At 38.9% G+C, this 18,561-nt stretch overlaps 2 protein-coding genes across 3 annotated transcripts in view; both read left to right on the top strand.

Moving 5' to 3' along the window:
- The window catches only part of LOC131892587 (gamma-aminobutyric acid receptor subunit alpha-2-like), a 16,650-nt gene extending 1,250 nt beyond the window's left edge, over positions 1–15,400 (top strand). Inside the window, exons 2-9 of the mRNA XM_059242397.1 lie at positions 581–867; positions 7,576–7,763; positions 9,854–10,005; positions 10,067–10,149; positions 10,294–10,437; positions 14,127–14,325; positions 14,396–14,516; positions 15,011–15,400. Of these exons, the coding sequence (XP_059098380.1) occupies positions 606–867; positions 7,576–7,763; positions 9,854–10,005; positions 10,067–10,149; positions 10,294–10,437; positions 14,127–14,325; positions 14,396–14,516; positions 15,011–15,307 (1,446 nt within the window). The 5' untranslated portion in view covers positions 581–605 and the 3' untranslated portion in view covers positions 15,308–15,400. The remainder of the gene's footprint in view (positions 1–580; positions 868–7,575; positions 7,764–9,853; positions 10,006–10,066; positions 10,150–10,293; positions 10,438–14,126; positions 14,326–14,395; positions 14,517–15,010) is intronic.
- Positions 15,401–15,547: 147 nt separating this feature from the next.
- LOC131892588 (monocarboxylate transporter 9-like) lies at positions 15,548–17,700 on the top strand. 2 transcript variants are annotated; one of them, XM_059242398.1, is made up of 2 exons: positions 15,548–16,209; positions 16,282–17,700. In XM_059242398.1, exon 2 carries the CDS (start codon positions 16,338–16,340, stop codon positions 17,634–17,636), a length of 1,299 nt encoding a protein of 432 aa, XP_059098381.1. In that variant the 5' UTR covers positions 15,548–16,209; positions 16,282–16,337; the 3' UTR covers positions 17,637–17,700. The 2 variants fall into 2 exon arrangements, with proteins under 2 accessions (XP_059098381.1, XP_059098382.1); XM_059242399.1 differs by having other exon boundaries at positions 16,323–17,700.
- Positions 17,701–18,561: the final 861 nt, after the last annotated feature.

Here is an 18,561-nt window from a genome sequence, read left to right on the forward strand (position 1 = left end):
GTTTTCAAGCAAAGTTTGGATGTCTCCACTGATATTGCTCGGTTCTTTTTTGTTTTATTTGGTAGGCCTAGGATTCTTGGCAATAAAAAAGACGGGCTTTTACATTCGTTGCGCCCATAGAACGAAATCTGCTATTTTATTGATTTTCTTGTAGATTTAGCTAAGGAAACTATTGGCAAGAACAAATCAATACTAATCAGTAATTTGATTAAAGCTATTTATTCTTGATTTAATTTTGAGGCTAGATGAGAAAGATTTCGATAAAATTGAACTTGAAACTAGTTTGAAAATTTTACTGGTTATTCATATGATGAAGTTGGAAGCCGAATCAAGGGTCAAAGCACTTAAAAATATTTCAGTAGATATGACTGATTTGGACAAAGATTACTAAAAATGAACAAGAAAGATTTAACAAGATCATAATAAATATTTAGTTTCTATTTTCAGCTTTAAATCCTAAGGTGACGTTACAAGCTTTTTCGGACAATTAATGATTTGAATTCTCAAAGTTCATGATGTATGCATCAACAATCCAAATATCACAATCTGGGTAGTCAAATTTTGTCTCTCTTCCCTTTAGGAACCGCCATCTAAAAACTATCTACATGGCACTATCTCACCAAAAGTTGTGCGGCGTGAGCCTGTTTGCAACTGCCATCTTTGCCCAGGTTCTTTGTTCCACCAATCAATTGGCTTCAACGCCATTCTCATGTCCGTTTATTGTCCTGGCCAATGGTACGATCAAATACGACAGGCCACAAAATTCTGAAGGGGACGAAGAATATGCTCAAGAGGTTGCCCAACAACCAATGGGAACCATTTGGTGCCTCCCAAAAACTTACACCATGGAACGACCACCATTTGTGGGTAAGTGATATGGAACCTCAATCGATTAGCATGATGATCGACCTGAAGGACGAAGTCGGAGACTCGTCGAGCTACGTACGTACGTACATCAACGTTTGCCTTTTGGTGCCTTCTTCACTTCATTTAAAAGGCTGTACATAGTCATCAATTGCGTTTCAGGAGACTTTTCCTATATTTTTCACGGTGGATCAAATACTCAGTGATCCATTCATCACGGTTTTTTTTTTACACAATGGCTGGGCAATTGTCAGTACTTCAGAACATGTTGGTGGGAAGGAATGCGGTGGTGGAATGTGGAACTTGAGTCGATTGTACGACCGTACGAACACTTGTACGTTTTAGCACTAGCCATTTAGTATCTTTCAACAGTATGGCATCTTTGTTCAAATGCTGAGAAGCTCATTTTGTCGATCTTGTTGATGGGTTTCTTCAATGCCTTTGTTATATCTGAGAAAGGTGTGTGATCATTGCATGAGATTTCAAAATTGTCTGCCCTCATTTCTTCAATTGAATCAGCAAATATCTCTTGACTTGGTTGAGGTCGGGTAAGAAGCTGCCAAACTGGTGGTCAATTTCTACATGTGTTCGTTTTCTGAAGCACCCTTGACGTTAGCCTAAAAAATAAGCAATATTTTTCGATTTTGTATCAGACTCATGTCTTTTAACTCAGTAAATGTTGTTCAATCCATGTTTCCACTAGTCAAAAGGCCTTTTTTATAAAGCTCAAATCTACAAGGCAACAACGAAAGCAAAAGATTGCTGTTCATCAACGGCACTCCTTTATTCCTGAATCACATCAATTTTCTCACGTTTTTTGCGCTCCTCTCGCTTTTTTTCTATGGCCATAGTTTAGAGGCACTGAACGCTCCATCGTGAACCAAAATAAGGGCGGCTTCACACTAGGATGGAAAACCGAGATTGAATCTTGTTTGAGGATTGAATCAGGGCTTATGCTGAGGCGAGTCCGGCAAAAGATTTGAGTCCAGCAGAGGGCTCTAGTCTTTCACCGTACTAAGTTCGAACAAAAAGACTCATACTGCGAAAAACTCTCCGCAGCACTAGCCCTATTTCAATCCTTAAACCGGATTTAATCTTGGTTTTCCTTCCTAGTGAAAAGCCGCCCTAAGTTGCGATGAAAACGCCTTAGTACGCGTAAACGAGAGGAGGTTTTGTTTGCGAGATGTGAATCGCTACTTCGTCGAACTAATGTGATAAGATTTGTGTCGTGTAGCCGCACCAGAAGTGTGGGAAATTACAAGATTGTATTCGTTTATTATAGCACCATCTTGGCTGACTCGACGGTTACCTCTTTCCCTTAATGCAACTTTGGTCTTGAAATAGTGAGACACATAAATGGGCATTTTTCAAACACTTATATCACTCTTTCTTTTAATTCTACCTAAATGCAGTCCAAATGAGAATGTCGACCACTTTTATGTTGCTCATAGTACTTGAAAGTCAACAACAATCTAATTAGATGGATCGATTCGTCACGATTCGCCCTTGGATTTTACCGTTACTCTGGTCTTCGATTAATGTCACTAACTGATGTTATATTATTAATGATGTTCAAAAGTCAGGTGAAGCGTTTTGTTAGAAAGCATTTGGTTGGTAGAGATGGAAAGTAGGTTTCATTGAATTTTTTGTGGCAGTCGCAAAACAAGGTTTTTTTTAGGTCTTTTCTTGTGGGAAAGCATCCTCTTTACTAATTGATCTCTTGAGTTTGGCTGCGTAGGTTATCGATTGGTTGTTTGAACTGTCGGTTTTCGTCACTCAAAATTCACCGATGGCCTTCGAGGTTGTACTTTAAGTGCTTAACTTTCGTTTCAATGTGACAGTCCAATATTGCCTTTTGTTTCCAGTCTAACGCCATTTCGGTTACTTGTTGCGGTTGTTTCGATTTGTTTCATTCACCCTGAGTCGTAGATTTTCTTTAACTGTCGGTGAAATATAAAAGCTCTGTGACGAAATCACGATCAAAGCACTCACTTTAGAGGGTCATTATCTGGCTATTTCGAAATGCTTGATTTGCCCAACATCGACAGTGTTAATGTGATTCAAACCCATTGAGAGCATTGATATAATCATCTCAAGGCTTGGATATGTATGGAGACGTTTAGGCAAGCTTTGGCAGGTTCCTTTGTTTGCTGGTACCAGTGTCAGTGATGCAAGTTTGGGGTTTCAAACACATTTTTGAGAAGCTGACCCTTCTTTCACATTGGGATACATGAGGAAAGGTCAGCTTCGTTAAAACCAGCTCGAAACGCCAATCTTGCATCACTGGCATGGCAGGCAAGTTTGTTTGCTGGTACCAGCGCTTGCCTAAATGTCTGAATTGCTTCAAAACACTAGGCTTTTGACGACTTTACATCAAAATGGCGGCAAATTTCATACACAATCCCACCGTGTGCACTACAAGACATAACTTGAGAGCACTATGATTTTCATTGTTGGGGAGCAAACCATTGAGATTTGTCTTTGGGAATGAACGCACAATTATGCCGAATGATTTATTATATATATCCCAACCCCTCATTAAAGACGGTATTTCCCCCCGCTGAATTAAAAAAACGACAGATGGAGAAACTAAGCTTCCACATGCCCACATTCTTCAGTTCAATAGTTCTCCTTTAACAAAGTTCCTTGTTCTCCATAACCACAACTATTAAAATCCGACCATCCGATCATTCCATGGCACANTTTTTGAGAAGCTGACCCTTCTTTCACATTGGGATACATGAGGAAAGGTCAGCTTCGTTAAGACCAGTTCGAAACGCCAATCTTGCATCACTGGCATGGCAGTCAAGTTTGTTCGCTTGCCTAAATGTCCGAATACATAAAATGCTTCGAAACGTGGTTTTCTATCGACTGCGCCATTATTTGATCGGAATCAAAAACGATTTTCAGCGAACAACAAGACGTATTGCATTGCTATTAAAAGTAGACATTAACTTGCGAATCAAGCTGATAGTTTTGCTTTATTTCTAAAATCAATTGTTCGTCATAATGAAGGTCATAATGTTGCAATTAACTTACTTTATTGGATTTTCTTGATCGTGCACAGTGCGAATACTATACAAATATCAATATGTTTCCTCTTGTTTTTTATTACGACGTACCCAAGCCAAGTGAAGGTTTGGTTTCTAAATCAAAGGCCAGAACACCCTACAACATCTTGTTAATTTCAAATTATCATACTTGTACTCTTAAAGTGTAACAATATAGGAGCTACCCTTCCTTGATTTGAAATTTTGTAGACGTTTCGAAATAGATTAAATAGACTCAAGCATGGAAACAAGGTGGAAATGAGGATTGAAGTTCTTTTTACTGGCATTTCTGAGCAGTTGGGTGCAAGGGAAAACTTTGGGGTGAGCTCTAACAAAAGTCGTTTCAAATTTTCAGGGAAAAGAGGATGAAAATGGAACAAAAGCAGTTGATAGCGGCCAGTCGTTATTTTCAATACTTAAGCAGATCCTCAGATCGTCGCTCCTTTCGACTTTCCTGTTCCTCAGTATCCATCGACCTCCTCGAAATCGCGTGGTCCATTTTGAAATATATTTGACCTCCCTTTCACGACGAAAACAAATGTTTGGCTCTAGTTATGCTGTCTGGTGAAAATGAGCCGAGAAGAAACAGTATTTTATGAATACACAAAATATGCAAAAAGGCAAAACACTTGAAGTAAGGGTAGATGGAACAGTGATGGCAAAGTGCGAAGCATGCGAAAATCAGTCATTGCCAATTCAAAACCTTGAGCTTAATTTACTCGAAAAAGGAAAAAAACCTCATAATTGCACTCAAATCATTCTAAAGATTTAGGTGTAGTCCTCCAAAATAATGGAAAGTTCGATGAGCATATCCAGTTGAAGGTGGGTAAAGCTTTTCAAATGTGTAGTTGGATATATCGCACGTTTAAGTCCAGAGATAGCATCACGATGCTAACTCTGTACAAGTCGATTGTTCAGTCACATCTTGAATATGCCTCTCCCATTTGGGCTCCAATGAGTTCAGCATGTTTGCAAAAGGTCGAACAGGTCCAAAGATGTTTCACTACGAAAATTGCAGGATTGAGAGAGCTCTCGTATGGGAGAGACTAAACAGGATGGGACTGTACAGTGTTCAGAGAAGGTACGAAAGGCATCTGATACTGTAAGTCTTCAAAAGCATCCATCAGCTTTGCCCCAACCCAGGATTTAGGGTCAATTCTAGTGACCGTCGAGGCTTAATGTGCGTTTTGAGAGCACCTTCAATTCCACGAAAATCCAGGCTAGTTCGAACAATGAAGTCCACATCTCTTCTTTCTCGGTCTCCTTCATTGTTTAATTTATTTCCCTCTGATATTCGTAGGGAATACGTAGGCCTTGTTGATCCGGTAGCATCTTTCAAGTCAGACTTGGACAAATTTTTAGGTAGCATTCCAGATCAACCCTACATTCATGGACTAGCTTGGTCAGCCAACTCAAATTCGTTGGTAGACCAAATATCATAAAGATTGAAGGTAATAAATAGACGAATTATAACTTTTCATTTTAATAGTACTGGGGATTACATTCCCTGTAGCGGTTAGATAAGCCCGTGAAGAACCAAACCCAAAAAAAATTCAATATGCATCAGGTCACTATTGGCCAAATAAGATCACAGCGAGAGGTCCAAGAGTTAGTGTGAGTCTGTGAGGGTTCTGAGCGGGTGTGCCGTAAATACAAGCATTTCGCTTTTGCTGATCTCATCGTGAATCTCATTTCAATTTACTTATCACGTTTGCATTCAGTTGGCAGTGTGGCTACTTCATTTCATATGACTTTGAGCCTGTACGTTCGAAAAGAGCGACGGTAAATAAAGCATATTCTTTGTATGAAAGGTCAAAGGCCAGTAAATTATGTTCCATTTTTTAGATAGTTCTCTAGTAGCATGAGTTCCTCATTTAGGCTAAACACATAACAGGTTAGATTTCACCCTTCTTTGTTTGCTTTTTAATTGTTATCTCCAAAATAATCTTCTAAATAACAAGGTGGTCCATTAAGATTATCATTCTAAATTACTATTAACTTTGAAAGAGGACCATTTCAGATTTTTGGGGTGAAGATGTCATTAGAATCCGAAATTGTTAGTTTAGATGAAATATTTTTATACTTCATTGAAAGACAGCAATAAAAAAAACTTTGATGACGGATGGTATTGGTTTAAAATTTGCACATTTTGCGCTTGTGTTATCTGCGTGACGAAATTCCTTCTCTTACAAAATGCATGAATTCTGTGATATGACAAACTTTCATAGCACTTCGAGTCTCCAGTACCAATAAGGTGTTGCCTATGGGTATCCAAAATAATGGTGAATACATTGAAGAATTGAGTGATCAAAGAGCGAACTGTTTATTTCAATCAAAGTTCAAGAATATCTATGGTGCTATATATATTGTTTAAAATTGAAGAATTTAGTTCAGATTGAAAGTCAAAAACGTCGATAACGTCATTGCCAAAAGTGATTGTTGGCCTTTTGGATCAAGATAATACATTTCATCTTGAATTTTCAATTTCGGATAGTTTAAATATATTGTCACAATTTCCACTAAATTCTGAAAAGCCGAAACAGAAAAACTATCACTCTTACGCATTGGAGAATCATTCAATATTTTTTTAGATAAAACAAAATCACCTGAGAACCAAAACAGAGTAAATGAAAAATTCTCTGAATGAATGAACCCTCTCTGCAGCAGAAGTAAAGTGTACTAATTTGACTAGTTTTGATGATACTAATTGAAGAAGGGGCTCGTATGTTTTCAGAGAACTTCAAAACAACAAAATTGAGTTAGGTCCAATGAAGCTCGTGTTAACCAGATCAAATGAGAAAAGGCAGGTTGGAATGAACAACCTTTACTTGCCAACAAGACTCAAGTAGTGAAGCAACAAATTACAGTCATTTTTTTCGTTCACTACAGTAAACTTTTTAGAGGCCTTCAGATTTTGAGCTGGAGGGAATGCATCCAACCTCGTCAAAGCCAGCCTTTGTTTTCTGAAGTCCATGTTGCACAACGAGGGGGGGGGGAAATTCCCAGAGGAAATTCCCAAAAGGAAGGAGAAATAGGCCTGTACAAGAGTCTTTGACATGACTTGTAAATCATAAGACATTTAGCAATTTGATTTGTGAGCCTTAACGCGTCATTTCAAATGACTGGTATTAATATTTGGCAAAATATTAAACTTTGGACAAATCACTTCAAGTTTTGGCTTTTCTCTTACAATCTTTGGTGTGTAAACGCTACAAATAGATCTTAATTTCACTGAAATCTTCGTCATATTTTTTTCTATGCTCACTGCAAAATCAGTCTTTTTTTACTTAAAAGACTCGAGAGCCATTTTTTGAACGGCTTTCGGACTCAATTCAGAGTCTTTGTCTAAGCGGTCAAAACTCGCGCGGCTCGAGTCTTCTTAAAGACTCGTTTACAGCTCTAGGCTTCCCGATGCAGGATAATCAGATTGAGATATTCCCATTGCAAGATATAGAGTATACCTATGGTGCAATGGAAGCCATATCAAGTTTCGTATATAAGCGAAGCACATCATATGAAAGTTGAGTAAAGAATGATACCGAAAACAGGACTAAAAGCGGATACAGGTTAGCACATGGGGAATAAATTGATAGATTATTACATGGAGGAAATGCCACCCAAAAGGGATTAAGATCAACGTTGTTTCCTTCATCTTTTTTAGGGAAGACGTCTTTACATCAAAAGTTGATGCTCCGATTCAATTTTGATATTCGTGAGGTCTCCGAAGTCAATGATGGGTCCCAAACTATTGCTATCCCAATGTACTTCAGTGTTGCGTGGAATGAGGACCGACTTTGGGTCAATGATTCCCATCCTGCTTGGCAAGAAAACATGACTGGGCCAGAACAGGTGAGCCATTCAATCAAACCTTTCAGAACTTTAGCTGGGTCGCTAGAATCTTCCGGAAGTGGTGCAATGGCAAAAAAATTAAATATGCCGAGGTTTCCACTTAACTCTAGTTTCACTAGTACGCCAACCGTTCTTGCCACTTAGCTTTTATTTTTCGGAAGTAGTGAACGTTTTGAACTCATGGTAAGTTGGAAAATCTGTTTCAGGGCGATGGAGAGATAACAAAAGAAAAGGTATTTTCAAGACCATTTCTTGAACCCAGAAGTTACTAGATTGCTCGTAGTTTGACCCTGATAAGGGAACTATTCGTGTTTGAAAACCAACAAAGGACTTGTTCGGTAAAAACTTGATAGCAGATATCTATTTTTGTGAGAAAAGTTTAAAAGACGCCTTGAAAAATGACAGGGCAAACGCTAGGAATTCTAAAGCAAACTCCAAGCCTCAATGCGGATAAATATGGACCGCATAAATGTCCTACTGTTTACGTCGTCGTTTCTTCACTCATTTTTCTCCTGGCTGGCGGAAGTCCTTGTAATTGAAGAAAAAGAATTCTTGTCCATCAAACTTGTGGATACATCTTATTAAGAGTGACTGACAGTCCAGAGCTAACACGAAAATTTTCCCACTCCGAGGTACTATTGATAAATCAAGGACGAAAATCTTTCTTTCAAAGAATGTACGTACGAAATGCTTCTTTCTCATTCAGCAAGTGTTCACGAACGTCTGTGAACTCTGCTCAGTCGTTTTTGGTCACTTTAATTGACTGTGCATTTTGAAAGCCAAAGTTATCGAGAATTTCGACCGTTTTGTTCTGTCAAAGATGGTGCAATAACTCTATTTAATGATTCTTGGTACAAGAATGGGGGGGGGGACCTTCTCTTTATTTTACTTTTTCGGGCTCCAACCGTGGTCAATTTGCTCTCTTCTGATATCAGCAAACAATTCGTTGGCAGATTAGATATCATTTCAATATTAAAATGAGAAGCGATTAAAATCTTTCAATTTAATCATTTGATGAAAAAAAGTCATGTTTTAAGGCTAGAATATTTCAACAAACCACGTCCTCCTTCCCAAGGTGCCCAAAAACGGCCCTCATGCGTGAAAAATCCTTGGGCTTAAAATGGAAAAGCATTTGGATCTCTTATAAAAGAAATGGTTCTTAAAACACATTTCCTTAATGTTAAATTGCGCATAACAATTTGCAAGCATAAAATATGTCTTAAAAATATGGTCATCAGAGTAGAAAATAGTTGTTTTTTTTGCCGCCGGATGATATGTTGATATTGTTTCAAGAAGTTTAAATCGAAAAGAGCACTCTTGGAAAAAAGCGCACCAGAATGGAAAATCAAAGGAAACTGACTGATATGTGATGTTAAGATATCATTTTGGGTCTCTAGTGCTCCAAGAAGCAACGCAATTGAGCGATTTATGTGACAACTTTAAGTTTTGTATTGAACAGAAGGAAAAAGGTGTTGATATTAAAAAATCCGTGTCAGGTATATTAATCATTTAACAGAGTGTGCCTTGAAATTTCGTTTCTTTAAGTCTTACAAAGGCTTTTGGACCATGTTAAAAAAATACTGTTCGAATGTTAACTAGAAAGCGAGTTAAGCACATTCGTCATTCCAACATTTATGTACGTACTTTCCGGATTCAAGGGCAATGTTAAAGATATTGAGGAGGTACACAATTAATTTGATAGCATGTATCCCATCAATCAGGTAGAACATGAGTTGCACCTACACAGATTATAATCATTAGTCCTTCACTCGTGTTCTGAAACTTCCATTAACTTTCAGTGATACAGATGATTATCAGTTTAAGCCGGAAAAAATTGTCCCTTTTTTGGCCAGATTTCACGCAAAATTTTATTGCATTGCAACAAACACTGTATAAAAGAGTTCCATAGCATAAACAGGCACCCTAAAACCTCGTTCGACGGTCGTAATTACCTTTGGAACACAACAACTTTCACTTAAATTCCTACAACAACGCACTCTCAATTCAACAGTTTAAAAGTTAATCTTGTTTTCAAAAGAAAATTGCATACAACCAACGGCAAACAATGCAGAGTTTTTTTCGACTTGTAGACAATGACCGAAGATCCTAAACTGCTAATGACCGAGTTCTGGGTGCCCGATATCGAGATCTATGGTCTGGAATACTTTGGATCCAAAAGTGTGCTAAAAGGAATGTCTGGACTTCGGATCAAGAAGAACAAAACTGTAGACTACAACACAAAGTAAGCATGCATCCCTGAGCCTAATTCCTTTCCACATGCAAGCAACACATTTCTCTTTTAGAGTCACCGTCAGATTTTCCTGTCGAATGATTTTTGATGACTATCCTTTCGATTCACATAAGTGCAATTTCTTAGTGGGAAGTTGTAAGTATATACGTGCATTTCATCCATTCTGGCAATGGAAACTTGTCCTCTCGAAAGTATTGCACTTGTCCAGAATGGAATAAAAGTTGAAGGGACGGGTTTCTGCCTGATTGATTGAACAAAGTTCTTCAATAATATTTTCAGACTACTACACCAAAGACGTCGTGACTTGCGAATCCACCTTTGATAATCCAATGGAAAATGACCCTTCGAGGCAAAGGAACTTGCAGCATCATATTCAATTTTCTGACCTCAACGATGACCACAAGATCATCAAACTAAATTCAGGTTAGTGATTAGATGAAGGGTTGTCAATGAAAGCCACGAACGTCTCTGTCATTTTTACAAAAGGAGTAAAACAGTTTCAGCCTTAGGTAATAATACTCTCTGTGTGCACACTGACAAAAAACACGAAGACACCTTGATTATTTGTAACTCTATTCGCACAGCCGAATGAAATATTTGTGACGCTTGTTTGTGGTATCCTGATCCGAAATCTGCTCGTTGTCTGCCTGACTTATAAAAATATTTGCTCATTGAGTCTAATTGGCCAATCCCACTAATCCCATCTTTGCGATTGGTGAAACACGAACGAGTGAGCTGGAATTTGCCAGACGTCTAAATAAATTTGATTGGGAAAGAGCTCGTAGCTTTCGCTGATGTCATTTGTTGTTATTGACAAGTGCATGCATGTACAAAACCACATGTTGGATGGAATCAATTGCCTTGAAAAGTAACGTTCGAATCTTCAGTACAAACACGCATCTTCTTCAGGTTTTCCTGGAGTAGGGTCATTGAAAATGAAATGTGTATTTCCCAGAAGTATATTTTTCCCTGTCCAACTCCTATTTTAGTGACGGATAGAAATTATGTTTCGAGAATCGGATCTATCTTTGGTTTGTCTTGATCCTTTCATTAAGACTCAGTCAATACCACCAAAATAAAAACTACGAAAAAGCCGATAAGGTTACACAATGGTTATATTTTCTGGTTCAGTTTTTGCTCAAATGCCAAGACATCTAGATATGTTTTTCTTTGTCAAAGAGACAAAAGAAACAACTTTTGTAAAATACACATGTTTAAAAGTAGCTCAGATAAGTGTGTTAAATCACTTAAAGTCCATTAAAATGCATTATTATCAAAAATGTAGTCAGTCGGTATCAAATATACTCTCCTCTCAGTTATGTATTGACGTAAAATTTCACAAACTTCTATTCACCAGATGCTTAGTTATTTCAACTTGCAAAAAGTTGTGTTTTACACCTTAAAAGATCGAAAAGTGTCCTAATTATGTTTCCAGTTATTTCCAAGGCATATTATTTTTTTTTCAATAAAACGACAAAAAATAACATTTTCCCATTTTCTATAAGATTTCCTTAAAATCTTAAAGTTGCAAAAAATGTCACTTAAAACTTAAAAAACATGTAAAATTGCCTTTCATTTTAGTTGAAGTGCCAAAAGCTACACTATTCTGTCATGTTCCAAAAGATATTGAACGATATATGTGCCAGTTTGATTTTCAAATTTGTCACTTTTTGCAATAAATAATTTCTACGTACTAGTGATGTTTTTATTCAACGTTAATACAATTTTGTCAAAATGAAAGATCAAGCTTGAATAAAGTTGCGATTTACAAGTTTAGCATCACAATTGTGAATTATTTACGTGAAGTCAGTTTTAAGTTATATTATAAACTATTTTCGAGTATTTCTACCTGCTTCAAAAAAGTGAAATATTTTCATTTTTATTTTAGGCATAGAAAAAGAATATTATATTTCTTGGCAATTGCTCTAAGATATAACCGGAGCAATTTGTAGTCAAATTTGATGCAAATGCGTCTTTGTAAGCGTGATATCTTATCGTTTAAACAACTGATTTGGATAAAATTGTAGTTAGAAACGCAAGTAAGGTTACTCCCAACATCTATTGATTACGTTTTTTAAAAATATAATCTCTTTGTAGGTTTTAAGTAGATTAATATATTCATCTGAGCAAAAATGCGATATGATATTTTACAAAAGTTGTTCCTTTAGTTTCAATGACAACGAAAATCGTTATTAGAAGTCTTGGCATTTGCACAAAAACGTTATCAGTGTTGTGGGTACCACCGTGCTTAAATAACTAATCCGAAAGCGAGAAGACAGAGATGCAGACTTAAGCATGAACATTTCGCATCTATTTTTGCTTTCAAATTCCTTGAAGAAATTTCGAATTCCAGGTCAAGCATGTAGTGTCTTCTCAATGTGACTTGAAATGTTTAGACGAAGGTGATGGTCGTTTCACGTCAGACAAAGGCCAGGCATTCATTTGTTTTTTGGTCAGTGCGTTCAGAATTCTTTGTTGACATAAAAAGCCACTCACGCTAAAATAGCAAATGGAAAGTACTCTTAGAATGTGTTAAGAGCTTGATCTAGAATTAGTTCTGTTGTCTGTATATACTTACATTTGCTTTCCAAGAAGATCTTTGCCATGAATCAGGTGTTCATAACTTTGGAAGGAAATTAACTCGGATCAAGAAGAACAAAATTGTAGACTACAACACAAAGTAAGCATGCATCCCTGAGCCTAATTCCTTTCCACATGCAACACATTTCTCTGTTGATATCGATAACGATAGAATTGCTCTTTGGGATGCATATCTGTACATTGTTCCATTGATAGACAAGAGTGAAAACTCTTAGTGATGAATGGGGGCAGTTCAAACTCTGCCTTTTTGCACTTGTTTTGCCTGTGCATGACGATATACCATCCTCTACAAAATGCATGAATTCCCTGAGATGGTAACGTTGTATAAAATTTGACTCTCAACGATGGGAAGTTCATATCAATCGATGCCAAGGGCCTCAGAGATGTCCTTTTTGAATTCTGCACTTCATGGAGAGGAAAAAAAGTACAGGGTTGGGAATCCAAATTGGCGCCCTTTTTGAAAGGTTGAAGTACCCAGCGCCACGAAACTTCTCCTACAGTTTCCCACAGTAGGGTGAAATTTTAAAGTAAAGATGGGAACAAGTGGGGATTTAAAGGCAATTTCGTGTCGAATGACGTTGCGTCGTCGCCTTTAATGAATTGGTTGAGGGAGAAAGTTTTTGCAATGTCTTTGTTGGCAAGAATATTAGGGCTCTAATTGGTCCAGGCCTTACTCCTAGGAACTACTTTGTAGGGGGCTAAGCCGAATCTAGTTAGAACAGACCGGATGTACGGTACAGCAGCTAATTGGTCCAGGCCTTACTCCTAGGAACTACTTTGTAGGGGGCTAAGCCGAATCTAGTTAGAACAGACGTGATAGTTCAACAAATTTTCCTTGATTACATCCATCAAAGAGAATAAGGCATGTCAAGTGAAGGAAATTCAAGGAAAAATGTGGTCCGACATCCCGAGTTTGGGCGTTTTCACAGTCAATTCGCACCGTCTGTCCATTGAATTTTTAATAATCCAGTGATTTTGAGTGAGCTGTGTTACAAAACCCAACAAAATGAACATGTTTGGTGTTAATCAGTGAACGCACTATCAAATTGGCCCAATACGGCAATGCGATTTGCTTAGACAAGCATGTAAAATGGAATGAATGCCGAAATTCAATGCATGCACAGTGCAATTTGGCTGGGTGTTAGTCCATGGAATAACGTCAGTGGTTCATAAACGAGTTCACTTGACAAGCCCTATAGGGCCAATATTCCAAAGGACTTTTTGATCAATTCGTATTCAGATCATACGTACAATCAGTCCTTGATGCGAACGGGGATGTTTACCTCACAAGGTATATAATTGGAAATGACTGACCCCTTCTACGAAACTTCAACACAAAAAAGAGAGCCTGATAATGTTTTCTATGATTTTTGGGGGAACGCGCCAATTCGGATTTCCTTCTCTGTAGTACTAAATTTCCACAATTGAGGCAAACCCAAAAAATCTTTGTTTTGAGATTGACTTAGTTTGGCTCATTGGTCCTTTAATGTAGGTTTTGGGATTCTTTTCAGGCGATTACATGGCTTGCGGTTTCCAAATTCATCTTCGTCGAAAACGTTCTCAGTTGATCTTTCAAATATACTTGCCCTGTATCCTGTTTGTTTGCGTCTCCTGGGTTTCATTCCTCATCCGTCCCCTGGTGGTTCCCGGTCGAATGGCTCTGTTGGTCACGCTATTCCTGGTCTTGGTCAACATCTTCAACAATGTTCGGTGAGGAAGGAACCTCTCGAGGTAAACATTATTGAAAGCACTATCTAATTAAGTGGACATCCTTTTACAGATCAAGTGCACCAATTCCGGCTTCCACATCCTTGAATGCGATCGATTTGTATCTTGTAGTGTCAATACTTATGGTGTTTTTGGCACTTCTGGAGTATGCTGTTGTTCTCTTCTCAATAAACGTAAGATACATATGGCTTAATAGAATTAAAAAAGGGGTATTTTCAAGTCCTCAACCATCTCTCTCTCGAAACACTGTTTGGGTACTAATGTGTTCTAAGAGCCGTTTTGTGACGGTCTTGAATTGTGAAGATATGCAATTCATTGGTTAACACACCTTTGGACATTTACCCTAAAGAAGTTTCAAAACATCAGAATGGTTACAAGCTCAAGCTACCAAAATTATGATTTGTCTAAGACCCTGAGCCCAGTTTTTTTAAAGCAAAGGAGTAAACCTTAGATCGAGAAAAGTTCTGACCATTTAATAAAGGACAATCACTTCTCGATCTAAAATTCGCTCCTTGGCTTTAAAAGAATGGGGAGCCACGTCTAAAAGTGTGCCCAAGGGACCGTTTGGGGAAAACCACTTTGGTGGAATCATCCAATATTGTATGGTGGACATGTGTGTACCTCACCCCTTTCAATTTCTTACAGGGCGTGTCTTTTTTTTTTTCAGCGTGAGGACAATTTTGAGATCCACCGCAAGAAACATTGTCTCAAAAAGGCCATGGCTCAAAATTTAGGCTTCGAGGATTCTTGTTCGAACCCGACAAAAAGCATGAAAGAAATGATTGACGAAATCAACGCCAGTCTGATAAAGACTAGTCCTGATAAAGTGCTCCTAACTCAGGACAGTTACAAGTTGGGCAACCTCTCGCTTCGAAAGTTTGACATGATAGCCCTTGTGACATTGCCAATCACTTTCCTTCTATTCAACTTTGGCTACTGGATCCATTTTGGACTATTAATCTGAATCACCCACATCATCCTTCGGACCAAACTTCCTTTTTCTACGTCCATCAGTTTTAAGCCCTCTCTTTATGCTCAAATAAACCTATCAACCATTCCTCAGATTTGCAACCGTGTGGCATCGCAATGTCGAAATCAAAGTACAACCGAAACCGTGTAAGGCTTGATTCATGTGGTTTCCATTAGTCTTCTTGCCTTTCCATTGCTGAACTTCAATCCAGGCTCTCTGAGTCTCCGAGCATGAACAAGCACGGAGTTAGCCAGTAACGTGCTTCTCTCCCTTCATTCCCCGGTTCTGTAATGTCTTGGAGTTGTTGTTTACACCTTCTCATGATCTGGATAGCCTTGTCCTGGATCGGGCAGCTCCTGGAGCTTGCCTTTGAGGGTTCGGCAACCCAAGGGAAAGAAAGTAAGCAAGTAAGCAAAACTGGATGGCAGTAAGATCTCTAGATATATAGCGGTATTGCTCAAAGACTGCCTCGTTTTTCGTTCTCATGGATTGAAGCTCGGAGGCCGGTTTTTTTAAACGCTCGTACCTCGGAGTTAAGGCTTGGACATTATCTAGAATGTGCGTCAGCTCACTACTTTGAGCAATGCATTTTCAAACCGGTTAACGTCCAAGTCACTGACTCCGAGGAAAGAGCTTTAAAAAATTGGCCCGCTCTCGTACAATTTATCGTCTTGAATAGAGGCTGAAAGCAGTTCTGTGTCCTGTGCCTCCTTGTCACTTCAAAGTTATTGTAGAAAAAGAAAACCAACCAAAGATATCATTGACTTAACAAGCCGAGTTATTGACTTGCGACCCTCAAAACAAAATGTGTCCAGGGAAGCTATCGGAAAAGTGGAACAGCTGGACCCTTTTGAGGGTGGGCAGAAAAGCTTGATGTTGCTTCCAAGTGTTTTAAGGTATGATTGGATAGTACATTGTATGTGATTCTTGAATTTGTAGGTCATTTTTAAATAGTTGATTTCTTTCAGGTGCTTCCAACAACACTTCTGCTATTCCTGTCCTTTTTCAGAGGAAAGTGAACTAAATGATAGAATTCACACAAGCCATGTCTTCTCAGCCCCCAGACGGAGGATGGGGTTGGGTGGTTGTGGGTGCCAGTTTCTATTGCAACTTTATCCTTAATGGGATCATTTTTTCATTTGGAATCCTCCTTACCCCTTTGGCGGACCACTTTCAAGTGAAACGAAGTACGATCGCCTGGTCTGGGAGCATTGTCACTGGCTTGTTCCTCGGTTCTGGCCCATTAGTCAGCTATCAAATCCGTCGATTTGGATGCAGACCAGTCAGCATGGCAGGGAGCCTTTTGGCGGCCTTGGGCATGTGTCTTAGCTCATCGTCTAGCTCCATTGATGCTTTCATAGTGACTTACGGAATAATGAGTGGACTTGGATTCGGGATGGTATATTTACCGTCCCTCGTGATTTGTGGCCTTTACTTTGATAAGAAGAGGGCCCTGGCCACTGGGATTGCCCTCTGTGGATCGGGAACCGGAGGCCTAGTGCTATTGCCTCTATCCACTTCCCTGCTTCATCATTTTGGCTGGCAAGGAGCCATTATGTGTTTTTCAGGCTTGTGCCTGAGTTGTTTCTTTGTCAGCATTCTAATGCGTCCCGTTACGCTCATCTCCAACGTCGAAGACGACCATGAAGGCCAGGAGGGCCCGATGGTAATCCCAATCGAACGGCATGAGAATGAAGCCACGTACGTTGATTTGAGAAGGGATCCTTTGTTCCTTCTGATGTGTTTCAGTAACCTTTTTGCCTATTTGGCAGCTTATAATCCGTTCATCTTCCTTCCCGACCTCATGGCGTCCAAAGGTGTGACCAAGGAGGCGGGGAGCCTCATCATTAGTGGTATCGGAATTTCGACCATTGTCGGTCGAATATCCTTGGGAGCGTTCATAGATCACCCGAGAGTGAGCTCGTTGCTTGTATCTTGCCTATCAGTTTCAATCACAGGGCTGATCGTTATGTTCTTACCGTTTTGCTCAAATCTTCTTGGTTTTACATTGGTCACTTTAGCCTTTGGATTCGCAGCAGCCCCATTTTTCTCGTTTCCATCAGTGGTTTTGGTCGATCTTTTGGGCTTACCCCGCCTTACTGATGCATTGGGTTTTCTGAATGTGTTCATCGGCTTAGGAGCTACATTGGGCCCTCCCATCGGGGGATTTTTGTTGGAACACACGGGAGGATTCCTATGGCCATTCGTGTTCACTGGGATTTTGTTGCTCATGGCTGGATTGGCGACGAAACTAACTTACCTGCTCGAAAAGAAGAGACATTCCTCAAATTCCACGATTGAGACGGATATTCAATCTGTTTGAACCTGGCCCTATCAAAAAATAGAATAAAAATCTGTCACGTGTTTCGAATAAATGCCATTTTTGAACTCAAGAGCCATGGGTTTTTTTCTCAGGTTTGAAATCAAACAAGCCAAACGTGATTCAAAATGATCCGGTTAAAGAGCAAACGGAAATCTATCTGAAGACATTCACGCAACTTTGAAAAAGTTTTAACTTTTCTGGTGACCCAATTGCATGAACGATGGTCAAGGTTACAATACAATTACACTTGAGAACCCTGTTCGTGAGTCTTGATAGGGAAATAAATGCCTCTGAATGATGAGGATCACATCTTGAGTCAACGTAAAGCTATCACGAATAAAAGTGTCATTGTCCCTAAAAACGGTAGGCGAGTTATACAGTTATAATGAGGAAAAGAAAGGTTAGTGGAAATCCTTCGGGTCTGATCCTTAAGAAATGTAAGAAACTCGTTAAATTCTACTACTTTGAGCCTTATTATCTTGTAGGGTAAAGCGAAACCAACGGAATCACACCTCACCTTGTGTTAAGTGCAACCATCAATCGTTTGAACGATAGCAACCATTTTTGATTGGAGCGACCAACCAAAGGCAGGAATCAGATCCATCAATGATGGGTTATATTTTTATAGGGGTAGAAAAGAGAGTTTTATGTTACAATAAGTTTCATTGTGTTTTGAGTACATCTTAACATAAAAACATATTTGCGATTTTTTGACAAAAATCTATGCTAAAACAATTACTTTGGCTGGAGAAATGAAAGCGCTTTAAGAAGAATTTCATGAGACTAGAAATCGAAATGTTAATTGCTCACAATTGGGACATTGAAGTATCAGCTGCATGATGATGTCAGCACAAATTTTGGGAGGTCACTGGGGCACTTTTCAAAGAAGTAGGGGTACTAAAAACCCAAGATATAAAGCGCAATA

The sequence above is a fragment of the Tigriopus californicus genome, chromosome 2 (genome assembly GCF_007210705.1).
Source record: "Tigriopus californicus strain San Diego chromosome 2, Tcal_SD_v2.1, whole genome shotgun sequence".
Taxonomy (NCBI): Eukaryota; Metazoa; Arthropoda; class Copepoda; order Harpacticoida; family Harpacticidae; genus Tigriopus; species Tigriopus californicus.

Bases quoted from the DNA above. Each gene is read 5' to 3' on its own strand.
- LOC131892588 (XM_059242398.1), top strand. From the start codon at position 16,338: ATGATAGAATTCACACAAGCCATGTCTTCTCAGCCCCCAGACGGAGGA.